The sequence below is a fragment of the Aotus nancymaae genome, unplaced genomic scaffold (genome assembly GCF_030222135.1).
Source record: "Aotus nancymaae isolate 86718 unplaced genomic scaffold, 86718_ANA_hifiasm-v0.15.2.pri h1tg000039l, whole genome shotgun sequence".
Taxonomy (NCBI): Eukaryota; Metazoa; Chordata; class Mammalia; order Primates; family Aotidae; genus Aotus; species Aotus nancymaae.
The window spans coordinates 8,150,087-8,162,131 of record NW_026988453.1 but is presented as its reverse complement, the minus strand read 5'-3'; the positions used below and the strand labels follow the sequence as shown (position 1 = coordinate 8,162,131).

At 50.5% G+C, this 12,045-nt stretch overlaps 1 protein-coding gene and 1 pseudogene across 28 annotated transcripts in view; both read right to left on the bottom strand.

The window, feature by feature from the left end:
- Positions 1–12,045, bottom strand: part of NFASC (neurofascin) — a 201,811-nt gene that overhangs the window by 73,503 nt on the left and 116,263 nt on the right. For 20 of the 28 annotated variants that reach the window (XM_012459371.2, XM_012459379.2, XM_012459359.2 and 17 more), the window contains exons 3-4: positions 7,663–7,770; positions 6,318–6,498 (exon numbers count right to left, since the gene is read on the bottom strand). In XM_012459371.2, the coding sequence (XP_012314794.1) occupies positions 6,318–6,498; positions 7,663–7,758 (277 nt within the window). In that variant the 5' untranslated portion in view covers positions 7,759–7,770. The remainder of the gene's footprint in view (positions 1–6,317; positions 6,499–7,662; positions 7,771–12,045) is intronic. The other 8 variants (XM_012459367.2, XM_012459376.2, XM_012459382.2 and 5 more) reach the window with 1 other exon arrangement.
- On the bottom strand, positions 1,723–6,254 carry LOC105722134 (large ribosomal subunit protein uL13-like; annotated as a pseudogene).

Here is a 12,045-nt window from a genome sequence, read left to right as displayed (position 1 = left end):
GCCCAGCAGGGCTGGGGAACGGACCCAGTGAGTGCTTTATGGAGAAGATGATGCCTCCCCTGGGAGACCAAAACCACAGAGTTGGGCAGAAAGCCTGGCTCTGACCAAAGGACAGTGTCACCAGGGAAGTCCACATGGCCGAAAGTGACAGCTCTGCTTGAAAGAGGCCCTGAAGGTATTCCCCTCCAACTGATGCCACTGAGGGAAGTGGGCTCCTCAGCCAACAGTGAATGGGAGAGGCTGAGGGCCAGACAGGTGCCAGGAAGGGAGTGGATCTGACCCACTGCTGCAGGGCACAGCTCCAAGGCCTCACTTTTCCCACGACACCTTCTCTCCTGGCATCTCCTCCTTCCCCATCCCATGGAAGACTCTAGAGACAAATGTCCCATTCAAGGGCATTGCTTCTATTCATGGTACATCACGCTATAGAACTCCCGCTTCTGAATGGCAGGCTCCAGGGATGAAGCAGAGCCCGTGGCTCCTTTCTGTGCTTTTCACGAGGAAGGTAGGGAGGCAGGCGGCACAGATCTTCCCCAGCTCCTACCTAAACTGTGCACATGCTCGTAGAGGTGTGCTCCTGTAGGCGTATGTATTTAAAGTCTGGGCTTCTCAAATTTTAACACACATATGCGTCACCTGGGGGCTGGTTAAAATGTAGGTTCTGATTCGGTCGGGCTGGAGTGAGGCCTGGGACTCTACCTCTGACGAGTGCTCGGGCAATGCCATGCTGGTGGTGTACGAACCACACTTTGGATAGGAAGGTTTTAGTTGGTGTGCTCTTTGTGGGAAGAAGGTCTTGGTTAAAATTTGCAGAAAAGAGAACGTGTGTTGCTGTGACTTTAAAATGCCTTTTCCTGATGATTATATCAGAAAGCAACACGGCATTCTCATTTCATGCAGGTGCAGACTGTTGTCCTGTCCTTGCAGGCTGACTTTTTCAGAGTGAGGGCTCCCTGGGGGGAGTCTCAGGCTGCCAGCGTCAGGGCAGAGCCACGGTGACCCTGAAGCTTTCCTACTTGGCTTGAGTGAGGTGTGGTGAGGATTCTGGGGCTTAGAGAGGGCAGCCTGGAGAAGACAGGGTCACGCTCAGAACAAGAGGTGGAGGAAGAGCGACAGCAGGAGGGAGAAGAGAGACCCCGGAGGGGCAGAGTGTGGCAGGACAAGGGCCCACTGTACGTGCATGAAGGAAAGTCTTGAGACCGAGACTCACAAAAAGATCCAAAATAATTATTTCACGTGGCCCCGGGGGGGTCTGAAGACACATTTGCTTCACTATGTGCCCAGAGCTGCCTGGGAAGGAGACAAAGCAATGGAAAGACCAGGAGGGGAGCAAAAATCTATGGCTCCCAAACACATGCTACCCGGAGCTCACCTCTGCAGCATCTGTAGCCATATATGATATTCTTTTTTTTTTTTGAGATGGAGTTTTTACTCTTGTTATCCAGGCTGGAGTGCAATGGTGCGATCTCGGCTCACCGCAACCTCCGCCTCCTGGGTTCAGGCAATTCTCCTGCCTCAGCCTCCTGAGTAGCTGGGATTACAGGCACGCGCCACCGTGCCCAGCTAATTTTTTGTATTTTTAGTAGAGACGGGGTTTCACCATGTTGACCAGGATGGTCTCGATCTCTTGACCTCGTGATACACCCACCTCGACCTCCCAAAGTGCTGGGATTACAGGCTTGAGTCACCGCGCCCGGCCCATATATGATATTCTTGCCAGGGACCCAAGAAAGGTAACTCTAGAAAGTAACTCCAGCAGTTGACTTGGGCCGGGGAAGGGGCCATTCTTAGAAGAGGCAGGGCTGTCACTGGGACCCACTCCCCTGGACCCTTAGCCCAGGCCCTTGGCTTCTTCATTCAGCACACTTTTGGGGTCTCACCCTGGGTAGCAAGGCTGACAAGGGACCTCCTTTGCCCGCATGGGCTTTAAGCCTCTCTTTTATAGAATCAAAGGCTGACTCAATGGAAAGAGCCCTAGACATTGTCAGGGAATCTCCGGATCCAAGGAAGGAGTTCTTGGCTAAGATCACACAGGAAGCTTGCTGCAGAGCTAGAATGTGAACCAGCTCTCCCAATGCTCGGTCCAGAGCTCTTTTTTTTTTTTTTTTTTAAAAAAAACAAATCCATCCTTGGCCAGAGAGGTGAGTGAGCCCGCTGGGGCCTCAGGACTCTGCTCCCCTTGACATTCTGGAGAAGGGTGAGTGAGAGGGAAGACCATGGGTGGTGGAGACTCTCAGGGCAGCAAGAGCTGTTTGGATGCTGTCCTCAGCCCCCATACCATCAGGCCAGGGGCCTTTGGAGAATCTACTTGACTAAAGGGGTGGCATTTGCAGCCACCACTGTGCTACTAAGGAATTTCTTACCGGGACAGAATCCACCCAGGAGACAAGCTGCCACAGGGAGAAGACAGTGGGGATCGCCTGTCTAGGGATGAGGGTGACCAAGCGCCTACCCAGTGTCACACCATTTGCCTTCTATGGAGTGGTGGAAAGTGAATTCCACAGGTCTTCCAGCCCAGCTCTGCGGGGAGTGAGGCAGAGGCCTGCCCGTTCTGCGAGGTTTCTTTGCTCATGCGCCTTTTTTCTTTCCCTGGCTCTGATGTGTACGACCTCTGGCACCCATCCCTCAGGAGATGGAGCATGTGAGTGCGTGTGATTAGGGTGTGTGTGAGTGGGAGTGAGTGCACATGAGTGGGAGTGGGAGTGAGTGTGCATGAGTGTGAGCACATGTGGGTATGTGAGGGTGTGAGTGGGTGAGTGTGCATGAGTGAGCAGGTGTGAGCGTGTGAGTGTCTGTGTGAATGTATATGTATGTGTGAGAGTGTGCATGTGCCTGCAGCATGATTTATGATGAAGGTGGAGAAGAATTGTTTCTGTCACTCCTAAGAGGAAAATGCCGTCCCCTGATGCAGGGCCAGGGACAGAAGGGCCAGCCGACTCACTTTTTGGCAAACTCACTCCGGTTGATGAGGCGACCCTTGGCTTTTTTCAAAGGTCAGACTGTTCTTGAGGCTGGATAGGGAGGGAGGGAGGGAGGGGACGAGTGGGAGGGGTGCGTGTGACTCTGCTGGCACAGCAGTGGGAGCTGGAGGCTGGGCCTTTAATGAGGGATTGTGCAGCTGCCCGGGGCTCTGCTCCAGGAGGCCTGCGGCATCCAGCCTCTCCAGAATAGAAGCAGTGCCCCGCCCTGGAGACACAGATAATGTCCCCTGAAGGGGCAAGTGAGTAGAAGGAACACCTGTCAGGGCGAGAACATTAAGAACGCCTGATTTTCCCTCAGCCCAGGGCTGGACGGAGGGTGGGGTCAGCTCAGCGCACATGGGAGGTCTGCTGTGCTGGGCCAGCGAGATGGGGAGGCCCACTGAGGACGGCCTCTTCCCAGGGCAACCGGGGCCTCTCTGAAGGGCTTGCCTGCGGTCTTGCATTCAGCATTTTTGTTCTGTTTGTCTTTGAGGAATAAACAGTCTTTACTGGGCTCAGACCAGAAACCCATGGGTCCTGAGGACCTCTGTGGACTTGTGATTTTCTTCTCCACGTTCATTTTGGTCCGTTTCTGTGGCCTCGTGAGCTGCTGTTTCTCCTGGTGGTGCATTTTGGCCTTCTCCCTCCTCTTTTCCTCCAGGGTGGCTGGCACTGCCTGGTACTTCCAGCCAATCTCATGAGACAGGTGCCCCAGGCAGGCGAACTTTCTCATGGGCATCAGATGCTCAGCCTTGAGGGCAGCAGGGACCACCATCCACTTTTTCTGCTGGGGCAGCGGGATTCCATCAAACACCATGAGGCGGTCCAGGGCGGCCTGGCCTCACTGGGTCTCGTGGGGCAGCATGCCCCATAGGGTCTGCCAAACAAGGTGGCTGGAGGCCCGGGAATGGTGGGGTCCTCAGGAAGGGGTGGTGTTCATCCACTTGTGGAGGAAGGCCAGACACTTTAACTTGTTTCTATAGAAACTGGCAGAAATGTGGATGCCCTCGCAGTGCATGACCACCGCCTTCCAGCCCAGCAGTACCTGCTTAGCCACAATGGCTGTCAGGAGGCCCAGGAGACGGCTTTGGACACAGAGTGCCGGTACCTGCCCCCTCATCCCGTCATCTTCGGCAGCCACCTGGGAAAGTGCGTTCAGTTTCTGCGAACTCTTTTTGGACACGTTGTCAGGGTCATGATACCTGCAGCAACCTGGGAGGTGCCATATGGGTGAGACATGTTCCAGGCAGCCTGGGTCTCCCGCCCTGACACAGCCAGGCAACTAGAATGGCACTGCATAAGGACTTCCCTCTTCATCAGAGCGGCGCTGTGGTCCTATCGCGGCTCTTCCTTCCCAGTCTTCTAACCCGCAGGCGAAGGATAACACCTACGTTGAGGGTGAGCTGCCAGAACCATGTGCGGTGAGGCGCGTGCAGCACTTAGCTCTCTCCCTGGCACGTGACACCTGCGATTCCAGTGGGTTCCGAGGAGAAGGACTCAAAGGAGGCAGGTAGGGGTGGCACGTATCAGGCCCCAGATTTGGGGGTCAAGAGGCTTGGGTTCTTTTCAGAGTCCACCATCCATTTGCTGTGCAACTCTAAGCTAGCAACGGCTTGGGTTTCCGTGAACACAACGCGGGGTGGGGGTCATCCCAGAGACGCTGGAATGAGGACATGGCGGGGAGGTCAGGGAACTCTTAGCTCTACCCTGTGGGCAGGACTTTGCAGAGCCTGACTGCTTGGAGTGTGCTGTGTCTCCATTTCCTGTAGAGCTTTAGAATTCCAGATTCTTGAGATAGACACCAAAGCCATCTATTTATAGGCTCACCTTACAGGGACCCCTCACCCACTGGCCCCAGGGATCAAAGCAGCAGGTGAGTGAGGAGGAGCGGCAGAAGAAGAGAAATGAGCCTTCACCACTTCCTGATAACCCAGTTTCCTCTGCACCCCCTCCCTCCAGGGACTTGGCCTTACCAGGCTCCTTATTAGACTGTCTGCCTGGGACTGTTAATGAGAAACTCTCCTCAAGCCAGCCGCGCAGATAGTCGCCATGGGAACAGGCCCTTTCACGACTCTCCTCTCCTCCCTCCCTGTGCCCATGCACGTGTGTGTGGGCATGCATACACACGCACACTTACATGCAAGTCCACACACCTGGGGACATTGGGAGGGCAACAGGGGCTCTGCCCATCTAACCTCTGGGTCTGACTTATAGTTACTACTGCTGTTCTATCATCCGAAGTGTCCCTTCCTCTGGGGCAGCTATTATTGGTGAAAATAGGCTGAGATACCTCCACCTTTTCTCCAAACTACGCTAACTTCAGGACCAGGGGTCTGGCTTTGGAGAGCTCAGGGTGGACTTCTTGGCATTTGTATTACTCTCCCGCCCCCTCCCTGGACATCTATTAACTGGAGAGAGCCCAAGCCAATGTTGGTGTCCTGTGGGTCCCCTCTGGTCCTTGATGCAAGGAATAGGGGTCAGAGGTGGCATGCTCACATCTTAGCCTGGGGATGCTAAGATGTTTTGCCAGAAGTGTCAGAGTTGTGGTAAAGGTGGCACACACCTACCGGCACGGTGGAGGAGCTTATCTGCCAATAAATGGGCCATTGACGAACACAGCATCAGATATGGTTGGTGGAGACATGGTTGTTAGATTTGCATTTTAAGCCCTTTACTTTATGATTCTGATGATCAAACAATGTCCCCTCCATGAGAAACAGAATGACAGCGATTTTACTTTGTATCTTGACTGTGGGAAAGTTGAAAACAAGGCAAAGGAATTCAGGCCTGTTCTCCCATGTGGCATGATAGTGGGGCTCTGTTCTCATGTCTCATTTAGCTGTGTTTTTTGCAAAGATAATTCTGCTCCCAGCCCTTCCCAGGCCTGTGTCCTCCTGATTACTCCAGCCAAGAGGGCCTAAAGGGTGTGGATATGAATATATCCAACATTAGAAATGCAAGTAAGAATGGGTCCACCACACTTGACCCTGGAAACTGCTTTTATGGGCAAGTCAAGACCACAGAAGACCTGGAGAGGTGAGCAGAGGGAAGAACCCCAAGCGGCACTCAGAATCCCAAAGTCTGCCACCTCTGGTCCCACTCAGCTGGCTCCAGAAGCCCCAAGCATGAGCTCAGCCACAGCCCTGAGAAACTGGCTCTGCAACACACAATCTCACATTTCCAAACCTGAGCTTGTGCCAATTCTTTGGAGAGAAACCCAGCTCTGAATCTCAGAATCCACTGCTTCCCCTCTCCTCAACCTTTGAATGCTCTGAACTTCCCTCTGACCTTCCCTTCCCTCCCACCCCTCTGCCCAAAATCAGGAGAAAAAGAGAAGAGGATTGGGGCAGGACTCACGATCCATAGGAATTTCGATGGCTCCACCAAGACTGAGGAGGCAGAGGAGGAAGGCTGCGTGGACCCAGGGTGGCGCTGGCTGCCTAGCCATCCTTGGCACCTGGCCCCGCTCCCTGTTCCCCAGCCCTCGGGGTCTTGTCACCTCGAGCTGCTTTAACTGGACCTCCTGGACAGAGCTCAGCTGTGGAAAGAAACACAAGGGCAAATGAGTTTTTCATGAACTTGTAGTTTGCTCTAGCAATCCTACAGGGCCTTGGAGGACTCAATGGAAAGAGTCTAGATAAAGCAGGCTTTCTTAACCTCAACACTATTGATACGTGGGACTGAACAATTCTTGGCGTGGGGAACTGTCCTGGGTATTGTAAGATGTTCAGCATTATCCCTGACCTCTACCCGCTAGAAGCCAGTACAGCCCACCCGCCTCTACCACTACCAATCAGAAATGTCTCCAGACACTGCCAACTGTATCCTGGAGGGCAAAGCCCCCAGCTGAAAACCACTGTTAGAGGAGGAAGGGCACCTCTGCAAAGAACAGTCATGAAAACAAACACTGGCCTACTGCCTGCAGGCTCAGCAACCGGAAGATGCCACACATCCATCTGGTAAGAAAGGCACCAATCCCACAGCCTCTCCGAACCACATGTGCTGAGTGGGCCTGGGGTTGAGCATATTTGGAGTGGGGGCACAGAGATGAGATCACACTGATGTCCTTTGAGCCCAGGGTGGCGGGGGCAGGGTGACATTGACAGGACTGGGGATCATGGGTTTGATAGGCGAAGACTTGGTTGCACAAAGGACTTTTTTTTTTTTTACAACAATGAATGATTCTGCAAGTATTTTGTGCAGCTAAGGTACGGTGGTCCTTGATATTGTCCTTTTATAGATAATGGCAGTGGTAAGACAACGACCAGGAAGAAGTGGGCTTCAGGTGGTTGGTAAGTAGACATTTATGAGGGTTCAGTGCTCAAACTCAAGCACAAGAAATCATTCCAGGGTTTACAGGGATGGTGTTAACAATGGCTGTTCAAGGAACCTAGAATGGATCCTTAGAGACAAACCTTTCTTCTCCTCCTCTAGAAACAGAAGAGCAAGAACAGCCTACAGCTGAGACTCAAATACAGTGCTTTAAGATTGCCTGAGGTTCTGACACATACACTTTTAACAAATTGGTCAAGTTTGCTATTCTACTGTGGTGCCAAGTCAAAGAGGAAGACAGGAGGTGGCTTCTCCAGATTTCCTCCAGTTTTCCTGGATTCATAACTACCTATCAGACGGACACATCATTCTTCTGCTTCTATTTTATCTGGCAGCAAATTGAAGCCCACTCTCAATTGTGCACACGTACCATCTCCCATCCACCCTGACTGAGGGTGTAGAAGATATAACTGGACTCCAGTGATTGCTTTCTGGGAGGGTGAGAGATCCTGGGAGACAAGGGCATCCTTCTGGAGACCTGGAGCAAAAAGTAGGTCACTGATTATTGCAATGGGGGAAGGGACGTCCCCTGTGCCAGGATATGGGGCAAACTAAAGGATTCTTATTCACATTTTTGCAGTTTCCTTCCTAGAAGCAGGGCCACGCACCAACCCTCAACTTTGTGTATATTTCTGGACTCCATCCACTTGCCTCCCTTCCCACCGCCACCACCTTGGTTTTGATCACCAATATTTCATGCCAGTGTTACTGCTACAGCTTCCTAAGTGGTCTCTCCACTTCCATTTTCCCCCACCATGGTTTGTTTCTTATTGTTTTTGATTGACACATAATAATTGTACACATTTATGGGATACAGTGTGATATGCCCCTCTGACTTACTCTTCATTCATAACCAAAGCTGTTAATTCTAAAGTGCAAACAAAAATACGCTACTCCCCTAGTGTAACTCTCAATAGCTCACTGCTGCTTGGGAGTTAAAGTAGCATCCTTGACATGGCTCAGAAGTCCTGCATAATGCACCCCCTCTGCTGGCTCACTGCGCCTCCCTCCCTTGCATCCCATGTTCCAGCCAAGACTGCTCATCTACCAGCTCCCTTGGTCCATCATGTTTGGTCCTCCTTACTGACTTTTGCACCATTAAGCTCTGTCTAGAACACACTGTGTCTGCCCTCTCTTGTTAGTATTTGCCAGGCATGACATATGTGTCCTTCATCTGTGCTCCTGCACACACTTTACTTCCCCCATTATGGCACATTTCACTTTGTGTTCATTCCAAAAGCCACTTGTCTGTCTCCCATATGGAAATGAAAGCTTCCTTATAAGGGAAGGTACCCTGTCTTGTTTACTGTTCTATTCTTAGAATCGATCATAGTACCTAAAACATAGCAGATCCTAGAAACTGTGAGATGGATAGATGAAAAAAAATGAATGAATGATTCAATGGATGAAATAAGAAGCCATGTGGACCATCATGTTTTTTAAAACCTCACGTTTCCCCAGAAAACCACCAGGCGGCGCAGGAGAGCACATGCTGTGGACCTGGGTGGCATACTGTGAAGGCTACTAATTAGTGAAAGAAAAAAATCCATCCCTACACAGACGCTGCTTTCCGGAGATGGAACCAATAAACTGGAAGAGGGTTAAGTGAGCCGAAAAATTTCCAAGGAGGAACCCTCTGGCTAGAAGGCATCACAGGAGGTCTTTGGTTCATCTTCCCAACTCTCCAAGATGGTCCTTACACTGTCACAGAAAGAATCCACTAATATCTCTCCTTGGCTTATACATCTTCAAGGACCAGACTCAGATTAGGCAGCTGAACCCTTCGTGCTGAGGGAACCTGCGCTGGGGAAGGCGCAGCAGGAACAGTGGGGATGGCTCCTGTCCGGGCTCCATGACCGCCATGTTTGGTTTAGGCGCTGCCAAGCAGTAGGAAGTGATGGGAAAGGGAAGGGTATTTTATTTCGGGAATCTTGGTAGAACTAGGAAGCCAGAAGCTATTCATTAAACAAGCTACACATTGGCAAGAAAAAAAAAGCCCAATTGTACTGGACATTTAAAATTCACTATTTAATAACAGAGTAGAAAAAGAATCTCAAGATAATCACATTTAGCTGTGCAGCAATTATCTCCCTCTTTCCTCTCTGGAATCCAGTTTTTTCCAAAAAAAAAAAAAACTTACAAGAGAAAGAGAATTTAAATAACACCAGTTTCATACAATCTCCTTTCTTTTCAGATGAAGGAACAAAAGCCCAGGGAAAGGAAGTGACTGGTTTGAGTTTACCCAGCTGGGTAGTGGCAAAGCTAGAAAAAGAACCCGGTGTCTTGACTCTTAGTCCAGGGATTTTCCACCCATTTTTCTCTGTCTTTTGATGTACAGGAAAAGTACCAGAGTAAGGTTGCTATTTAAAGAAGAAACGTATAGTTTGGCAGTTCCTCAAAAAGTTAGACATAAAATTACCATATGACTCTGCAATTCTACTCTTAAGGTATATGCGCAAAAGGATTAAAAACAGGCGTCGAACAAGTACATGTACACGAGTGTTCACAGCAGCATCACGCACAGCAGCCAGAGGGTGGACACAGCCCAGATGTCCTCTGAGGGATGAACTGATAAACTCCAGAATGTACATGCCCTAGAATATGACTCAGCCATAGGAAGGAATTAAATACTGACATACTCCAACGTGGATGAATCCTGAAAACACACTTGGTGAAAGAACCATGCACAAAGGACCACATGGAATGATCCCATAGATAAACCATGTCTAGGTCTTATCTATAGAATAGATACATACATAGAGACAAAATGCAGATTGCCTCTGGTGACCAGAGGCAGAGGGGAAGGGAGAGGGAGGGTAACTGGTTAATGGGCATGAGGTTTCCTTTTAAGATGCAAATATTTAGAACTAGATAGAGCTGTGGTTGCATACATTGTGAATGGACCAAATGCTACTGAATTGTGCACTTTTTATTCATTTATTTTTGAGACAGAGTCTCACTTTGTTGCCCAGGCTGGAGTGCAGTGGCATGATCCCGGCTCACTGCAGCCTCCGCCTCCTGGGTTCAAGTGATTCTTGTGCCTCAGCCTCCCGAGTAGCTGGGAGTACAGGCATGTGCCACCACACAAGGCTAATTTTTGTATTTTTAGTAGAAATGGAGTTTCACCATGTTGTCCAGGCTGGTCTCGCGCTCCTGACCTCAGGTGATCCACCCGCCTTGGCCTCCCAAAGTGCTGGGAGTAGAGGTGTGAGCCACGGCGCCTGGCCTTGAGTTGTGTACTTTAAAACGGTTTATGTTTCATCTCGATTTTTAAAAAGTATAGCATTGGTCTCCATTATGTGCTCATAAAGTTGGGGCAGAGGATGAAGAGGGCAGGTTATTCGATGTGAGCATATAGGGGCCCTCAGCTCCCCAGGCTGGGCTCACTCAGCATGGAAGACAGGCACATGATTTGCAACCCTTCCCATCCATTCTGAGGAAATTTCCATCCAAGTCAAAGGAAGGGGTGAACCCACCATCTTTCTGGGCATGAGAGTTCTAGTACTGAGCTCAAAGAACCCAACACAGAGTGAGGGCAGAGATGCCCTGCCTGAAGGTACCCCCACATCAGCAAGGCTTACAGTTCCCCTGTCTTGATGACCAGGAAGAAAGGCAAAAGGACAGGCTTGCTAGCCTACAGCAATCCAGTCCGCAATCCAATCCAGAACTTAGCCATTGCACAGTCTTGCCGTGTGGCTCAGTCATGCTGCCTCTCAGGTTCCTCTCCCGCCCTTCCAACCACACCAGAGGTGACTGCTTAGGTGCAGAGAAGTGCAACCTCCAGATTCGGGGTGGTTGGTTCTAGTGAGATCATCCCAGGGAGGACCACGAAACTCCCATATCCTAGGATGGAAAGTAGAGGAGAGGGGGTAGGTTGAGCCTGAAGAAGATGGGCCACCGTGATTGGATTCACATGCTGGGAGAGAGTGTCGACTTTTTCTGTTTAGTTCCACAGGGACAAAGCTAGGACCAAATACGAGGATGTTTCAGAGAGGCAGCTGCTTCCCTGAGACACAGGAAGAATTGTCTCATAAACACAGCCATGCCACACCACCATTCGTGAGAATTAAACGTACTCTAAATATGATATGCTTGAAGGATCCTTTTATTTATAATAAAATAAGAGGCAGGTTGTAAGGATCTAAAATACACGAGAGGAGGGCTCATTGCAGGGAGCAGGGAAAGAGTGCAGAAAAGAACAAAAATACAACAAAGAAAGAACTCCTGTATGGATGGATCGTAGACTAAGTACTGGAGAACACGATTCATTCAGCTCTTGTATATCTGAGGTCCCCATCCCCTCTCCCTCCCCGCCGACACAAACACACACACCCACACGGGAAGAAAAGGGACCAGAGCTACCTAAAGGTGAAATGTTCTGCCATGGTAAGTACTGTTTCATAAAAACTCCAAGTGGCACTGGTGAGGCATGCTCCTCACAACATTCCCACGTAGGAGGAAGGCTGGGTGCTTTTCAGAATCACCCTGACGCTCTTCAGACATGCAGATTCCCAGGGCCTCGAACTTTTGGCAGGGGCCAAATCAGGCTGTAGATTGTTTTTTAATGCCCTTAGAACCTGTTATCTTAGACAGGGATGGTCCACACACGTGGGCAACCTGCCTGATCACAAGGCCTTTACATTTGCAAGGCTTGGGAGAAATTCAGATTCAACATGTCTGAGATGGCACACAGGTGAGTTTGCTAAGGATCCGCCCGGTAGAAGACCTCTGGGCATGGCGGGGCCTTGTCCAC